Source organism: Rhopalosiphum maidis, chromosome 3, assembly GCF_003676215.2.
Source record: "Rhopalosiphum maidis isolate BTI-1 chromosome 3, ASM367621v3, whole genome shotgun sequence".
Taxonomy (NCBI): Eukaryota; Metazoa; Arthropoda; class Insecta; order Hemiptera; family Aphididae; genus Rhopalosiphum; species Rhopalosiphum maidis.
In genome coordinates, this window is record NC_040879.1 from 30,680,318 (window position 1) to 30,700,278 (window position 19,961).

General features: G+C 28.1%; 1 protein-coding gene across 1 annotated transcript in view; it reads left to right on the plus strand.

Moving 5' to 3' along the window:
- Positions 1 to 11,586: 11,586 nt before the first annotated feature.
- LOC113558434 (scavenger receptor class B member 1-like) overlaps positions 11,587 to 19,961 on the plus strand; it is a 93,554-nt gene continuing 85,179 nt past the window's right edge. The window contains exon 1 of the mRNA XM_026963890.1: positions 11,587 to 11,914. Within this exon, the coding sequence (XP_026819691.1) occupies positions 11,800 to 11,914 (115 nt within the window). The 5' untranslated portion in view covers positions 11,587 to 11,799. The remainder of the gene's footprint in view (positions 11,915 to 19,961) is intronic.

A 19,961-nucleotide genomic window follows, 5' to 3' on the forward strand; every position in this document is an offset into this window, starting at 1 on the left:
TGTATCAAATATACAAACAGTACGGTTGTTGTTGCAGTCCTGTCGTTTAAATAATAATCTTGTTGAACGCGCGTCCTACCCGCATGTGTTGTTTCTGACTTACTAACGTACTATATGGGCAAATTTGCGGTTTTTTTTTTTTAAGTGAATTATGAACATTTTAAAGTCGTAGTATTTTACGTAGCTATAACTCACTTTAAAATGCTTATATAAATAAAATCATATTTGTCTAGATAATATTTTCACCTTTAAATTTGATAATAGGTAAATTTACTCTAATATTAAAGCTAACATCATGAAATGTGTTCTGCCGAACGAAAATTTGCTATTATGCGCGTTAGTGAGACAGAGTCAACACATGCCGGTCCTCTTAATAATATACAGATGAAGGTACTTTCAAACGTCTGCTTTATATATTTAGGTATTATATTTATATACTCTAAATAGTAGGTAGGTGGTTTAAAATATTTCATTAAATGTCGCATACCGTATTCGTCTATATATTATAAGTATACTACAAGGCTATAATTGCACGTTCATATTTCTGTAATCGTGTGTATACATATAGAATAGATCACAAAGTAGGTATACAATAGCAAATAATTAAAAAAAAAAGCACACCAAAGAACACTATGATTTGAAATTCTCAGTGTTTGAGTAACACGATGCTGAATAATAGTAGTGATGAAATAATATCATAAACAAAATGTAATTTTTTGATCCTCCAACATAAATTTAATCTGTTAATATTTAAAAGTTATTTATTTTAATTAAAATTGTTTAACGTGATGGGTGTTTTGGGTGTCCTTTTTTTTTTATTCGATTTAAAATAATCACAAACTTAAATTGATTATTTCAATAACAAAAAAAAAAACAACTACATTTTATTACCTATAATCTCATAAATAATGCGGTAGTGATAAATATTATGATATGATTTAATATATTTGGCTTTATAATGGTACAATTTCAACTAGGAGTTCTTATATCATCTTTTTCAGTTGGTCTTATTTATATTTATATTTATTATAATCAACGCCAGACGATTTTTACGAAATTCATATATTCAATATTTGTGAAATTCTTATGATCATAGATTAAAAATTAAATAACTTCATTAACCATAATCCCTATTCAATAATCATATGTGTAATAATGGGGTTATACTATATAAATATAAATTTATATTAAAATTAAAATGAGAAGTAATTAACCATAAATTACGATAGTGCTGTTTACGAAACTGAGGGTTCTAAGAACACCCAATTTCCACTTCAAAATTGCGTATGTTTCTATATACGAACGTTCATGCAAATTTAAAAATAATCACCGATTATACATTTCCTTTTCAATAAAACATATCCACAACATAAATTGTAGGTATTATAGGATTAAATTTATTATTTGTACGTTATACCTATTCATGAATAATTAGATAAGTTTATGTTTTTGATAACACCATATTCTAGTATATCTGTAAGTAAATACTTGTAAAAGAATATAGAAGACTTAAATGAAACAAAAAGATGTATAATATTATGTATCAATGTAGCGGAAAACATTTATGAAATTATTTAATTTTGATGCAAAGACAGAGAACATGCAGAATTTTTCGTAAGAAATATTTGTCAATATTAAAAAAAAAAAAAAAAAATCAAAGAAATTTGTTTTCGATTATGCCAGTGTTTCACCTACTTGAATTTGAATAGGTAGCTTATTAGATCATCAGGTTTCCAATTTTAAGACACGTGACACTAAAAGATTAGATGACATACGTATAAGTTGCATTGATTTTAAAATTAATAAAAATAAATATTTAAAAAAATAAAAATATTATGAGAGCTAAACAAATGTTTAGTTAATATTCTATTATTGTAATCTTATATTTGCAAACAATAAATAATTTTAGTTGTCAAGGGAAATATTATCAAATACATATTCAATATAATATCCCACGCATTGCGCAATGAATAATAATGACAAAATCAATATGAGAAAAAGAACAATTCACATTATTTAAAATAATGAATACTCTAGAAAAATGTACTTAAGTAATATTGTACTATGTATAAATGTATAATCGACTAGTTGTAAGCTGTGTGACATACAAAGCAGGCCATTAGCATTGTAATTTTTTTTTTTTTTTGCTTACAATATGTTATTTTAATTTCTTCACAATAGTAAATATAAATAATAGATTCTAAAATATTAAAATAATATAAAACATTTATGGTACTTAAATGTATAAACAATAATATCGATTTTATTGTTATGTTTTTTTTTTAATAAAATATAAATACAAAATAAAAAAACAAAATTCACAAAAATAAATAAATTCAAGAAACATTCGCAGCAGAGATATTATAACTCGTATAATATATAATTTTTTTTTATATCATTATAATGTTATTTACCTATATTATTGTAATAAATATACTGCTGCACATGAATTGCGTCCTAAAGATATTTAACGACTACACGAATTGCGTCGCAACCATAATTAACAACTACCCGAATTGCGTCACAACGTAAAAGCATTATTTTCCTTCTCATTTTATACAGACTTAGAACTGTCGATAGCAAATTATGACTATCGGTAGGTTAAAAATATTGTTTTTTATCATTTCTATTCAATTAGATGTAAGTAAAATAAAATGTGTAGGTTAATAATATAATAGTTAAAAAAAATCAAAAAATTGGTAAAAACTTGAATGATACCTTCTTAATATAATCAAGGCGGGTTAATTGGCCACTTTCATATTTTGCCATATTTTATATATCCGTCTGTTTTTAATTACATGAATACTTCGTTGTTAAATATAAGTTTTTTTTTTGTACATTTTTTAAGACATCTATAAATTGGAATATATTCGGGTGTGCCGAGTAAAACATACTGTTAAACTTGGAGTGGAATGCTTCACAACTATTCGTAGTTCGAATTATAGAACATGAATACATCGCCCACACAGAAGGCTTGAAGTCACAATTAGGTTTTATGTATGTATTTAATATATAATCGGAAAATTGCTGTACTTTTTCATTTTCGGGCAAAATTGATATAATATTGTCAGTAAAACAATCCTTCATTTCATCTGGTTTTAAAAATGGGAGACCGAAATAATATTTTAAAAAAATACTGATATCTGAATTTGTTTCGTATTTTTAACTTAAACCAACCGTTTGAATTTTCCTCCACCAACTTTGACCTAAACGAAACCGGATGCAATTCGTGAACCCGCTTATCAAATTTTGTATTTTTTTAAAATATTTTTTTGGTCTCCCATTTTTAAAACCAGATGAAGTGGAGGATTGATTTACTGACAATATTGTATCAATTTTAATTTTCATTTATTAAATGAAAAAGTACAGCAATTTTCCGATTATATATAGATGCATACATAAAGCCTGATTGTGACTTCAAGCTTTCTGTGTGGGCGATGTATTCATGTTCTATTATTCGAACTACGAATAGTTGTGAAGCATTCCACTCCAAGTTTAACAGTATGTTTTACTCAAAACACCCAAATATATTCCAATTTATAGATGTTTTAAAAATGTACAAAAAGAAACTTATATTAAACAACGATATATTCATGTAATTAAAAACTTACTTATGTAAATACAACGACAATTCGATAAAAAAAAATACATACATTTACACGATTTGTATAAAGCGTATAATATGTGTGAAACCTAACTTGCTATCAACAAACAATTATGTATTCATGGTTTGTTTATTGTTTTAAGCATTTTAAAAATAGGTAATTAATTCAAAAATACAAAATCACAAAAATTATAAATTATAACTGAAGAATTATAAGTTTTTTACAACTTCTCGTGAATGTACACAAGATATCAATAAATTATGTATATACATTGTACATTGTACAATCAAATAGACTCAAGGGCTGCAAACAACTAAAATACAAAATAATAATATAGTATACAGTCAATCGATATTTTTGAGAAATATTATCAAAATGGTGTATACGATCTAGTGCAATTGGTTTGGTACTGTCCATCCCAGTCAATACACAAATGTATACTTTGAACATCAAAAAATAATTACTATAATATATGACTATAATAATTCACATAGGCAGAAAGTGATACTAGTATTTTGCAGTATTTACTCTTCAATATGTTGATTTAATAAATAGTATAATAATAGTTAATAAATAAGTACTCTGGTTCAGAAGTCGTCTGTCAAACTGTTGAGTTTTATCGTGTTAAGACACTGGCGTTACTTCAATTTTCTCCTGGATACTTCTTTAACCTCAAACTTATTCAATAACTCTGTACACGAGTTAACAAGCAGGTAAGTTTTTAAATTTTCTTATTGGTAGCATATTCCCTAAGCGTAGATAGATGAGAGATCGACACTGATGGTTTTGTTTATATTTTTTAACACGATGATTTATCATTGTTTTCAAATCCAACATAACAGCGAATGGCACTTTGCTATGTAACATAATACTATCCTTTCATGTGAGTCACGACTCACGGACTCACCCAACTATCTAACTTTAAAATTACAACGGATCTTTTTACGGTTTAAACCGTGGTTGGTAAATTCTGTAAAATATATAAAGTACAACCCTATGAAATATTTAATGTTTCTTTTTAAACCTGAACAATAATGCAGTGTCTTTTAGCGACGGTGAAACTTTTTTCGTGATATAGACACAATGTGGATAGTGATTTTTTCTTAAAATATTGAATAAAATATTATTATGATTACCAAAATTCACCGGAAGAAATAAATATTGGTACTTGATACAAATGTAAAGTGAAAACATGATTGAGGTCTGAGGTATATGTTGAATATTCAATACAAATGCTACCCGATCATCCACTGGGTGTTATAATATATAATATAAATAATTATTGTAATGAAAAGAAAAATGCTTGTTGTATACCTACTACAATGTCTATCTATGTTGTATAATGCTGATGTTTAACTATGGACTATACATCACTAGTGTGGAGCATAGGTACACGCCTCATTGTTCAATTCCTACTGACGGGGTTCAGCGTTGTGTTGATCATACTGAAATAATTAAAAACAAAAAAAACCGCGTTCAAGATTAAGTGAAAAGGTGTGTACTATAAATGTTGACAAGTAGGAGGAACATTATTTGCGGTATTTAATTATCAGAAGATTGATTAGATATAATATGTGCACACTGTGTACTACGTTTTAATATTTAAAGATATTGCTGTTGTACATTAATAATTGATTATCTTGTGTCCAAGCAGATTTTTATTATTATTATTATTATTATTACTTAAGAACGAATTCGTGAAATCCTTAAAATATACTGAGTGTGGGAGCTATTCCGTAGTCAGCTTGGTGAAGCGGATTCATCATCGTGGTGAACGTTATGTTATCGTCTGTTGCGTCGTATTCAAACAATATTTTCAGTGATGTATTGAAGTTCAGAAACAATATCAGTCGTAAAAATCGATGGTCGTAGATAGAAAAAATATGTGTATTACTATATATACTATAAACTGTAATGTCGTATAGGTAAAATACAGCTCATAATATGTCGTAAAATATTTTATATTATTCGATAATTTTCGGGTTTCGGTGGTACTGCGCATAGTAATGTATATAAGATCAATAGAATCATCATAATATATATGATGATTCACCAAACATAATCATCTCGTTTCTCTTCTTCAATAACAACGACCAGTAACTCTATGTACTAATCATAATAATTTATTGGGTCTGTAAGATATTGGGCTTTAAAATACTCTATCTGCATTTATAAAAATAAAAACATAATATATATATATCTATAACTTTAACTGATAAAATATCATCTATTTAATGTTTTCACGAAAACATTTTTAAAGATTATTGTTTTTAATATAAACATTGCAATAATTAAAAAGTTATTCATTAAATTAGGTATATAAAATTTTTCAATGATACTGTCTACTAAATAATTTACAGTAAAAAAAGACGGTTACTTATTTGAAGAACAGAAGTTTATTGTATCGCCATAAAACACACTTATTTAAGTATTACAAAAAAACTCAAAGATCTGAAAATATAGTCTTTAAGTATACTTAAAAGTTCTAAAAGTCAGAATTTCAATACATTTATTATTATACTATAAAATAGAGGTGAGCATGCTTTGTGAATTGCCTTGTATTACGGATATTTTCAAATACAAAGATTTTTATTATTTTTCTTTTGCCATTAAATGAAACGCTTGAAATATTCGATTCTCGTGATCGTATAACGATTTGTTCCCGGTATATAATAACAATTTCGTTGTTCGGTTTGGATTTTGTTAACCTCGTCGTTATTTTTTTGTTACGGATTCGACGATGCGGAACGAAACGCATAAGCTCACGCCCACGTGAACAAAGTACAATAATAAAAGTGTATATTCAGAGGCTAAAATCTTAATTATTGCATACGTTTTGATTCATCATCGAAATGAAAAAATAAAGTCTTGATTGATAGAGTAATAGTATACAATGAAATTGATTTTTTTTTAAATTTAGAACCTAAATATAAGTATTTTGTCGTTGAGGTTTTAATCATTATAATATGTAGTTATTTTTCTATAATTGAAGTATCAAACTTTAATATTACACATTTTAAAATATTTCTTATTCCTACATTTATTACAACTTTAAAAGTAAGTATAAATAGTTTGTGTCTGTATTTTGCTATCGGTTTTTATTTACACGTAAATTAACATTGTATTATAAAACTGTATTTATATCGAAGTAAAATTAATCAATTATTTTAAACGGATTTACGATAACTCGTTAATCCTGGCGAAAGGGTTATTTATATTACTAATTCTCACCTATTTTTTCTATACTTATTTTAACGAAACTCTTATGAAAAATGTCTTTAAATTGTATTTTATTATTATTTTTCATAATTAACAAGAGGGCTTATATTTTATAAGGACAGAATTATGATTATAAATATCTAATAAGGTATAATTAGTTTTGATTTGTAGTATAGATGAAATAGAAGTATTTTTAGATGACACTACGAATATACGGTTTAACTAAAAATTAAAACAAAATAATTATGTAGGATTCGAAAAATTTTTACTCAAAATATTGGCATCGACTCCAAAATAATAAAATACGTTTCGTCTCCAATACAAGCGGTTCTATTGGGAAAATTTTTTTATTTTTGAAAATAAATTTAATATATATTTTTATATAATATCTTTAATAACGAACAGAGTCCTATACCTATATATCATGATAAAATATTAAAGAGAATATACGGTGAATTTTTTTTTTTCAACTGCGGTTGGTACCCGGGTGTACATTTTTTCTTCTACATTATAATATAGTTTGGCTCACCTAAATTTTCCGATAACAATCGCACTCGCTGTACAATCGCAAACGGTATTTGGGAATGCGAATGCATGTGCGTTATTTACGATGTCTACGGGATTTTTGTTTACGATCGTTTCTTCTATATTACGTATTTCTCAGAGAAGCGATGGTATAATATGTCACACCGATAGTTAGAGCCGTACAATATATTATTATCGTACGTATAATCGAATGTTCCTTTTTCTAACTGAATCTTTTTTCTACTACGATGACATAAAAATATTATATACTATACTATACTGTTAACTTCAAATAACTTTTTTCATAATGATTTAGATAATATAATGTCTATATATTATTATTATTATAAGTTAATTTATAACGTAAGTAGCCACGCATGCACCATTAAATAATAATAAAATAAAGCATATCTTATATTTTATAGTAAAAGTTTATTGCACTAATAAATAAAAATAATTTATGTGTATAATAGTAATTATTAATATGTGTGATAGTTGTTTATAAATCAATATAATATTTAACATAGAAAAAAATAATACTATATTAATATTCCATTATAATATTATAACTTTTTTTTTTAATCTTTCAGGCTTATCTGATATTTTGGATCTATAGTAGCATTTTCTAAGATTCGCCATATCTCGTTTTAAAAACACCACCTCTACAATAATAATTTCTAGTGTAATCGTACCTATAATTTTTATATTTTCTATAATTTACTAAAATGAATCAATTAAAGACTAAAATTTGAAAATGTTCCAATGGTAGTTGGTAAATTTTAGATTTTACTGGTACTCTGAGCTCTGTCTTTAGGGAAAATATTGATTTGGACGAATAATTTTTTTTTGAAAATGTTTTAGGTTACTTAAAATTATTGAAAGATAATAACAAATGTTTATTAAATGATTATTACTGATTACGTATTATTAAATTTACGTTATTCCTAACAGAAAAGTGATAACATTATTATGCTATTTTAAATATTGTTTGACCTAATGTAAATTAATTTATATATGCATGTCACATAGATAGTTTAAAATTATATTCATTCTAACTCATTCAACAATTCAATGTTATGGAAGCCAACTTTGAAATTTTAAAACTATTTAATAGTTTATGCAATAGGTTACATAACTATTATATCATTTATAGTAGTTTAAATTAGCCACGCATAGAGCAGTAACTTATATTTCAATAACTAATGTTAAAGTTAAATGTTGTCTTTTATCTAACACAAAATTGATTAAAAAAATAAAAAAAAATTCTTTTAACACTATAAAAACTATAGTCACACTTTCAAAAATGTTGGTAACAGATTAAAATATTTTTCCCAGTAACCATTATATCTGTCAATAAAAGATTTTGTTGAAAAATTAATTTAAATTTGTCCAACAAAGGATACGGACTTTTCCAATTATGGTATGGATCTATACATCCAATGAAACAGCTATATTTTAAACAATTATGAGGGCTTTTGAGCTGTAAGACAACAAACGGAGCATCGATTATATAATCAATTAGATAAATCCAACCTGAAACAAAATTTATTTAATGCATAAAGGGGATAAGAAGCACTTTGGTATTTCGTCAAAATGTAAACTTATATATCTAATATAAAAAAAACACTGTGTTTATATACGTATTTCTTAGATTTTTTGTGTTAACTACTTTTAAGAAAAATAAAATTGCATAAAATTTTCAAAATTAAGCAATAAAAAATAAAGTTATAAATATATATTTTCAACTTTTTATGGTTTGACAAATTTTATTGATATTTTAATTTAAAATAATTATATCATAAAAAAATTGTGCTTATTTTTCTTTAAAATGTTTAATTTACTATAATATAATAAATAAAAAAAAAATTTAACATTTATTAATAGCTTAAAAAGAAACAACATATTACAATGTACAAATGTATAAACAATTTGAATACTAAATATTTGACAAATATTTCAAGTATCTACAGTTATTTATTTTTAAATTACAATAAATTAAGGAGGAAAAACGTTTGATGAGAATTCGTTATTTTACTCATGATATTCCAATTTTGTCAACATGTAAGCTTCGTATACGATATAGGTACATATAAGTTCTTTATATTTTCAATAATAATATTTTATTATAAATAATGGGTCCTTCTATTAAATTTTCAAGTTTACTTTTACCCTTAAGTTAATTTAACCTTTAAGAATTATACCATGTGTAATTATTTTAGTCTTTCCTTAATTTTATTTTTATTTTTTTCGACTTATAGTGAATATTGGTGATTTTCACTATATGAATTTAGAATTTACTAGAAATTTATGGAATAACCCGAATAAGTATAGAATTGGGAAAATTATCAGACTCACCCATATAATACCTAAATATTCTTCGTGATCTCTAAGTTTATTTTTTAATTCACTTAAATACCATCACCTCCCTCATTAGTAATCCTACTGTATAAAACAATCTTGAGCGAAACAAAGTTAAAATATCCAAACTAAATAGGAAACCGATAAATCATATAAATATTTTTATTGAAAACAAATAATAACAATAATAATAATATTTATAAAATAAATACAATATTATGTAATAAATAACCATTATCTATTTTTTTTTATATACAATAATTAAATTGGATAAAATTTAAAATTGTGGGAAGGGGAAGTCGCTCATTGACGACCGCCCATGGAAAATATTTTTATGGAGAAAGTAGGTCCCTACAAAAATGTCTTTTGTAGCACTTAGTGGGTTACCTGGATATTATTAGTTTGGATGAAAGATGAGTGTTAACAGGAAGCTTAAATAGCATTTAAAATATATTAAAATTACTGTTGTACAGAAAAAGAAAATACTCAAATGGTTTTCAAATGTAATTCCTATTTATACTATGCTGTGTTTAATAAATAATTGGTAACGAGTCTGTGTTTTAAGTCTCTAATATTGTTACGTTAAAAAAAAAAAAAAACACTAAGACTTATTTTATATAAACCGTTTGTCGTAAGCTACAGCATTTTTAACGGATTTCCTTTATGCATAATTTAAAAAAAAAATCACATCCTTTTTAGCTCTGCCGAGAATCTTAAAATAAGACAATTTATCAAGTTGTCGTATGATAACAAACATATTTTATAGTACTGCGGCTTTTGTACTTAAAATCGATGATACGTTATTCTGTATGCTGTACCTATTACAATATAATACAGTCGTGTTGTTGTTGTCTCGGCTTCGTAATGACACCAACACATTATTTTTTTTAATACACAGCGCTATTACTGATGTGTCAACGGAACGAAAATATGAACGTTGACATAACAGACGGGTAGAAAAATATAAAAATCTTACAATATAACCAGGATTATGCCAACAATAATAATACGATTTATAATTTAAACACAGACTTTAGCCGATTAACTCAACTATTAAAGACATAGAACGCCATAAGAAAAATCGTTGAACAATTATTTCTTACTACTGTTCAATTTTTAACAGATTGCTAAATATAAAGACAAATGTTACAAAAAAAAAAATTAAAAAATTATTATTACACACATATTATATATAATTGATAAAATATACTAAATGTAGATATTAAATGTCATATTAACATGTCATATTATAATAATAGCTGATATTTTTAGATAACTGCGTTCACGTGTGTATAATACATTATTATGACAAATTTGTTTATGGTTCATGACAACGAAAATTGTAATAACTCCGTGTAGGTATAGAGTGTGATCCATTTAACGCACTTAACTGATTTTATAGGTTAATGACTTTTGGTCTATAAAGTTTTGTGCGCATTATATATGAACTGTAGTGGGAATTTCTAACGCGGTGATGAATTTGAAACAAATAAAAATCGATATCATAAATATATTATATCGATCAAAACGCAGGAAGGGAATGGTATCACGAGACACACTCTGTACATATAAATAGTACAATACAGTATTTAGTATAGCTCGTAAGACGCAAGTTATAACGTATATTATATATTGATAAACGCTAATAATTATTGTCGCACACGTATCGTCATTGACAGCAGTCGCGTCGCATACGCCACGGGGTACTATTTTTCCGCTTGTCGTCGCCGATTACGACCGTCATCATCATAATATTCTCTTTTAAAATTTCAAAAACCGCATAGTGTCGACAATCTACGACAATCGCGACATCATCGCGAAATCGGTGATATAATATGATAACGGTATAAAAAAATATATTATTGCAATATAATTGTTGTTGTTCAAATCGTGGACATCGTTTCGCGAGAACCCGTCGGTCGGCCGACAGTTTGTCGTCTGTGTCGCCAATCGCGCAATAACGAAAAACAACAATCGTCGTCGTCGTCGTCGTCGCTGGTAGTCGGTGCTCCCCGTTAAGACCACGACGTCACTAATCGTGGACATAAAATAACACGATTTATCGGTGTGATTTAGCGGAAAAATATAACTCATGCGGTTCGTGTATAAATCCGTTTTGGACTTTTTTGGTCCGAAATCGCTCGATTCAAACCGACCGCGGACGACGAGAATGTTGTTCAACTTGGCCGAACCGCTGTACGGAGGAGGTAACGTATATGGTTGTCGTACCACTTATAATATTATATACGTCTTATATTATAGTTAAATACAACCGTCAGGCATTGGTTGTGTACCTACTACGCGTATGCATTAATGGATCTCGACGGGTAATAAACTAACAATACGCCTGACTTTCCACGACAACACGATGTACAGCAATAACATTGGACACGCGTCTTGTGCATTGCCTATACAGTGGTTGACATCGAAATCGCGGCCATGCGTAGACGGTAATACGCGATAATACCCAGTAGGTACACCTACCCAGTGGCTGATTTAGAATTTTTGAGACACTGGACAAAATATTGAATGGGTCTATTATTATAAATTATAAATTAAATTAAAGGATCAATTACAATTTTAAAAATGTTATATAGTACGTGGGCTCTGGACATATACCCATAATGTCCTTCCGTAAATATGGCCATGCACCCACCTCATTATTTTTGCCGAGATCAATCTCAGATTTTTCTATCCCATAGCCACAGTTTAATAGGTGGAAGGGGGTATGTAAATATAAATATATAAATTATAATTTAAAATTTTTATAAATAACGGCTGCAGAGTCATAATACGAAACTGTCGATTCCTACAACAGCACAACGGATCTGTGCATGTTGAATGCCTGTCTTGAAGCCCCGTAATCTTTGAAAAACGCTTAGGGAGTTAAGTCTCGTAACGTGATTTATAGATTTGAAATTCACTACCGATATTTTGTCGCTTCCCAGCGATAAACGGATAAACGAATAAAAAATACAACCCGTCCCCCCCCCAAAAAAAAACAGTGTGAGTCGAGAAATTACTGGAAGTAAAGAAAACTGTTTCACGAAACTGACCTTGTTGGTATTACCCGATCGTCACGACTCGCTTGTATATCATAAGGCGGTATAACTCACTATTCCTTCGTGTCTATATGCATGTATACCTACCGTAATATCGGTATTGATGTTTGTATAGATTTCTACCATGTTATCACACGTCGTAATATGATAATTTACTTTATCGAATTTTATCAATGATAAAAAATTTATATTTATTTGAAAAATAATAAATAAAAAAAAGTCAAAAGCTTAATATTTTCGATTTTTTGATAACGAACGGTAATGCGAATAATTCGAAATACGATTGTGAAACATTATTTATTCAATAACACCGTTGGGAATGATACGGTCTACACGGATTACAAGAAATACGGCGCCAAGTTGAATATCGTCTCAAACAATAAGGTCGGCGGTCGTAGCACACGGGTCAATATATAACTTTACCGGGTTTATCACCGATGAAATGGCAACAATTTTCCACCGCCGCTACGTACAGTCCGACGACTCGGTCGAACCGTTTAAGCATCGACAAAGTGTCACCATTCATTGACTATAGACAATATTATTATACAGTTCCATTTAGACCACACATAATATAACAAGCACGTTCAGCCCAACGAAACGCATCGTCCGTTTCATTGTCCATTGGCCATTGCGATGCGCCCATACTCTGAGCGGCTCTTAAAAGTAGTGTGCACGTTGGTTAAAAGTCACATTCGCATGCCTCTCTACGAGGATTTTTTAGAATTTATTACATTTAATTGTATTATATTAATGAGATGTAAATATACAATTTATTATGTTTGAAAAATCCAAGTAGAATCCCGATAAGATAAAGATATTTGCGTGACATGCAAATATTAAGTGTTGAGACATTATGCGATTTCTTAACATACTAAATTGCACTCAAAGGTCGACTGGACATTTTGGATCGGTCACCAATCACGAATCTAGACTTCATAAGACCAGAGCGCCGTATATATTTCTTGACATAAAACCAAATAAATTGGTTTGTTTGTATAAATAGGAACATAATATTATTAAAATTATAAATTTAGTGCCGAACGGCAGACTAAGTGGAATACATAAATAGAACATATTATAATAATAATAATCGTCAGTTTATTGTTTTTTGCGGACGATTTTAATAAGCATAAATAGGCATATACTATTATTTATATAAGTACACACATTCATAAAGTACAGTTCTGCCGATAACAAATTGTCCATAATAATGCCAATGAGGATACACACTACGTACATTTGATTAACAATAATATCATAATACAATAATAACACGTACAGACCAATCACATCGTATCAATAATATTTCTACAGGATGATGGGCGTCCACGAATAATTTAATTGAGTATTTTTATGACGATGACAATTTAGAACAAACATCAAACATTAGTAGAAAATGTAATTGAATGGAATTATTTAACCGTAAAGTAGCTTTTGTAGTTGTAATAAATAATTATAAACCCTAAAACTCGGTATACCTTTTCTATTCAGAGCTGTGGGTAAAATAATAATATTTAAATCGAATACTTTAATACTTTTATCGACTATTATATTATATTATATTATTTATAACACAATAATTTAAAATTTTTCCATACAGTATAATATTCAGTTTAATTTGTATTGCATTTACGCCGCGTAACAGCACTAAATAATATTGAATACAATTAATAACCTATGAAAAGTATAAGGTAATCATAATTATATATTATTATAAATTAACGGTTATGAAAATATTCAATATTATGATGTTTTTATATTGGTTCAATTCTTTTTTTTTTTTACAAATAAAAATAGTGTTTAATTAAAATAAATAGCAAACTAATTTATTATCAATATTATTAATAATATATATTTTATATTATTCAATTGTAAAACGTTTTATTCCTCTCTAACATAATATGAGTTAGTATTCAAAAATTGGTTGTTCGTTTTTGAGAAAAAAAAATAAATGTGGAATTTTATATTACGACCTTGGTTTACCCAATGACCAATAAAATTATTGTGAGAAAAATGTATTTATAATTTTTGGTTTTTAAACCATATTATTATTGCGTAAGCACATTCTTAATTGCTAATTCACTCATTCAATTTCAAAAACTGTCAACACCACGTGTGTCGGGAAACGTTGTTGAATGAATGATAATACTTAAATTAATTAATTATCAAACCGCTGAAATATTGTTATCTCGCGTTTTACGTCAGCGGATGTAATTCCTAAGATTGTCTACACGTGACGATTAAAGACACGTTAAGGTATAAAAAAAAACCTGAAATAATACATCACAATAATATACATATAGATATGTATTATAGCAGATTTTATTCGGACAAATCTTATAAATATATTTATACACGACATCGACGTGAATTGAACTACGAAGTTGGTTACGGTGGCTGACTTAAATATAATAGTTTATACTATAGTTAAATGACAGTATATATTAGGTGAACATTCGTGAGAAGAGTCTCGTCGCAAAAGGTGTGTAATTTGTAAAGTAAAATATTGTAGGTACTCTAATAATAATATATTTACTAAAAAAGCCTTTATAGACCAGAAGTTTCGAAGGGGCCCCGTAAACATTTGCAAATTAAACTACTGTTAAATCCGCCACCGGAAATACTTAAGTGATTATCATCACCTACGGTCCGGAAGTTGCAGTGAATATCTAAAAAACAAAAAGAAAAATAAAACTACTCATCACAAGTCGTTTCGTCGCTTTCGAATACAGCAATAATAATAAACAGACACCCACTTTTTACTGCGGACTTCGGCTTAAAATATTATACGAGTAGGTACTACACACAGGTATCGAATATCGGCCTTATATATTGTTATGCAATGAAAGTGAAATTATTAATACAAGTCACCGCTCGCCCTTTGTCGTGTTCTCGTAGACAATATTCGTTGCATAAAATAAAATTGTATACTGTACTCTATAGCAATAATTATTATTCTAACTACCATAAACGTGTAAGCGCATGATATTCAATTTGTTTTTGAAATATGTTTCAGGCGACTTTAAAATTTGATTACCTTATAGTAGGGAGGGATCTCGAGTTTCACGTATATTTGCACATAATAATATCATACAGTTTGATGCGTATAATATTATTATAATATTATCAATGTATAATGTAAGCGGGTTGACTGGGCAGTGTTCAGTGTACAGCGCTTTAAACTCAAACGTGTCAATTCATCATTATGACGTGCGCATACTACAAGTATAGAAATACTATTTAAAACGTAACAGGATCGTTAAAGAGAATGCAAAATATGTCGTGTAAAGTCTCCGTTTCAATGACACAATAATATGTTTGACCGATATTCGTTGAGGTTTGAGGCGTTTATTATTATGTAGGTATGTAATAATAAGTAGTTTTTTTTTGATAAAGTGTAAACATTTACTGTTTGTATATCAATTTCATATTATTATATTATAATTTTAATAGTTTATTGCGTCTACTAAGTGTTGTATAAACGTCGATTTCGTGGTATTTTTAAACGAAATATTTACTCTGTGTCTCGGCAATCGTCTGTCCACGTTAAAGTCGACTGTCTGATATTATACGGATTGTTTACGATTGACGTTTAGCGGCATCACGGTATATTAAGTTTCTATAAAATACAGAAACGTAAAAAGCACATCTCATTTTTTTGTTTTTTAGTATATTTTAATTCTAAAACTATCGGGCCGGTAACACTTCAATGGCTTGTTCCTGGGTATTTAGTACTTAAAAAATGACCCTAACAGACCACGTTCCGCAGAAAAATTGCACCGCGGCTCAAAACAATAGTCCTCATAGAATCTATACAGATGCACTGAGTCTAAAGCAACACAAGGTACGTATAATGCGTACGCTCTGAGACACGTCGTTTACGTCCTATTAAAGTTTATACGTACTTGTAGTATTATACACTGGTTATTGTTATTAGACTAAAACGGTAACAGAAAAAAATGTTTACAAAACGTGATAGTGAATGGCTAACTCAAATTATAATAATTATATTGCCAAGTGGATAATGGGAGGTTTTGTATGATATTAAGATTATTAGTAGTTATATATTAGTAGAACATTTTCATTAAGCAATTATTTACGACTTTAATAATATATATCTATGTATACACTGAGTATATTACTAAGATTAAGAATAGTGAAATTAATAAAATGTATTCCTAAGTTTAATTTAAGATAATTTCAAACTTTAATAATAACAATGAATAAATATGAGGTTGTATTTAAAATTTAAAATTATACTACACACATTTCAGGAAATTTCCTTTTAGACATTTCTAGCAATACATTTTTTGAAATTTAACATTTCTAATATTATCAGTGATTATTATTCAGCTGGTGTTGTCTATAATATAGGTATATACTCGCAATATACTAAAAAACAAAATATGTTATACCATGTCATTAATTCGTAAAAATCGTGTATTGTAATTATTGTTAAATCACAATATTTTTTTATTTATGAAATAACTGTTGACGTGAACAAAGAGTACTCATAATAAGTACTTTGTTACTGCATGTAAATCGGTCATTATTTCAATGCGAATTGTATACGCTTACAGTTAATAATATGTAATACATAATACAAAAAGCAGCACAAATCACCTCACAGATTAAAAAAAAATAAACAATAATAACTTTATAAACAGGCTAAAATATGCAAGCCAATATGAGGTCGCGGGCCTAATTACTATAATATACAGATTTTAAATACGCAAATGTTTACCTTCCTCGCGGGTCTTAAATGGCGCTGATGCGTTGACGTTTAAAACGCGTGTGAAGGTACACCTACCTCGTTATCCAATCATACATAATATTATAATGATAAGTTATTGTAATTTCCTGTTTTGTGGCAATTATAATTTGCGCCGTTATAATATTTATAACTTTGCGAGTCATAAAAAATAATAATAAACACTAAGTATAGGTACCACATGTACTGAATGGATTACTGGTTGGTCAATTATACTGTAGTACGATATCAACTAACTACATAGGTACTTAATGTTATATTATTATAATATTAGTTACCTAGTTATACACGTATACGGCGCGATCCATTTAACTAAAATTATATTATTATACTCTTACGGATAACTGAAAAATGGTATTTTAATAAATTGATTTGCCAAACAGAAAGCCCCGATAGGTATTTACGGTGATAAAAAACTCATGGAACATACTGTTTAAAAGTATTCCTTTCGAAATCATGGAAATTTACTCGACATATCAGAAAAGCTAGTTAATAGACAATATATTATAATTATGAGCTACATTCTATCCTGTCAAAATGATACTATTCCCTTTTAGCTGATTCACTTTTACAAAACAACTTTAAAAGGGTCGGTATCCTATTCCCGAAATTTTAAAAAGGTCAATTCACTTTTCCACCATAATGAAGTAGTGTACCCGGCATTACTATAAGTACAAACTGCCTTTAGCCGTGGTCGTTAACAATTCACCACAAAAGGAGTTCTCTACATTTATAATTATTTTCAAAGTATCATCAATACATCAATGGTTATTGGGGGTTAGGTTCTTTCATAAGTTTTTATTGTCGTGATTTAATTTTTAATCACTTAGCCTATATGGGTATTATTACACTAATTGTGTCATTTTGAAAAGGAATGTGTATTACTTTAAAAATAAATATAAATAATAATTATTCAATAAAAATCCATACACATACAACTAGCCGTGGTGGCTGTAAATAATTATTGTCTTGGAGGTGAATCGTGTCTGTCTGCATTTTACAGCCACTGTGACAGGGCGCGTGGATAATAAAGTATAAATAAAAGTAAAACAAACGCATATCGGAACAATTCATTGATAAACAATCATTGTTAATATTATCAAAACAATCAAGTCATTACAAAAGATATCTACTGCGAGTAGCACAATTATAAGAGTTGTTTTTCTTTTATAATTGAAAATTAAATTAGAAAGTTTTGTAAAAAAAACAATGGTACATTTTATTGGTTTTGTGGAAAGTTAATCGATGGGAAATGGAATACTTAGATAAATTTTGAAAAACATCATTCTAGTGACAAATGATTAGGTCCATAAAATAAATGCAATAAAACCATGCAGATAAATTTAAAAAAAAAATGTATAATGTAGTAGTAGTATTATACAATCGTTGTAAAATTCACTTGTTATCAAATAGATATCGATCAATTCACATCGAAAATCTTTAGTTCGGAGTATTTCATTGTGTGGTATTACAACTAATAATATATTATTATAGCTTATAGGTGAGTACTTGCTTTTAATGTGCGGTCCACAATCACGCCGCGCGTAGGTACATATATCGTACTACCGTCACTGAGTTTAAATATATATATGGTGTGCGCTATACTTATAACGTAATATATTTTACTATAGTTATAACAAATGGTGAATCTAAATCACCCTTAACGACGATTATCGATCGATATTACCCCGAATGTTATAGTTATAACTACAGCAATAACGTAACGACAACAGATTCACGCGAGTATTCAATATTTATGTGAACGTAACTCGAAGAAAATTTAAAAAAATGCACCGTGTTACATCAACTACGACGGAGAAAAACGTTAGACGATATTTTATTTCGTTTCTTTAACCGAATTCTTTCTTTTATTCCATACAAAAATACTAGAGGGCACATTAACATTATAAAATATTCATGAAACTATTATATTTAAAATGGTATTAAACGTTTGAAACGAATCTATTAGGGTTTTAGAGTATCACAGTGACTCGAGAGAGGAATGATATATAATATATATATTTTTTCAATACATTTGCACGATATTATCAGTAATAGAATTATGTTTCGGATACTTCTATCAGATTCTTTCTTCAGGTTTTATATATTGTAGTTGCCATATTACATATTCAATAAAATTTCAAGTTGGAAATAGATAACGCCATTCATCGATGTACTATAACACAAATTGAGACTTTATCTATACTTGATATTATATATAAATATTCATAAATATTTTCTTTTTTTCTCCTTAAATTGTACCGATTGTTAATATAATATATTTTAACTTTCAATTGAAAATTCACGCATGTAAACAAAAGTGAATTCGGACGGCATTTGGAAAATATTCGAAAACTGTAAAATAACATTATATACGAATAGATTTTTAATTAATTTGCGGCTCGAGGTCTCTTCTAC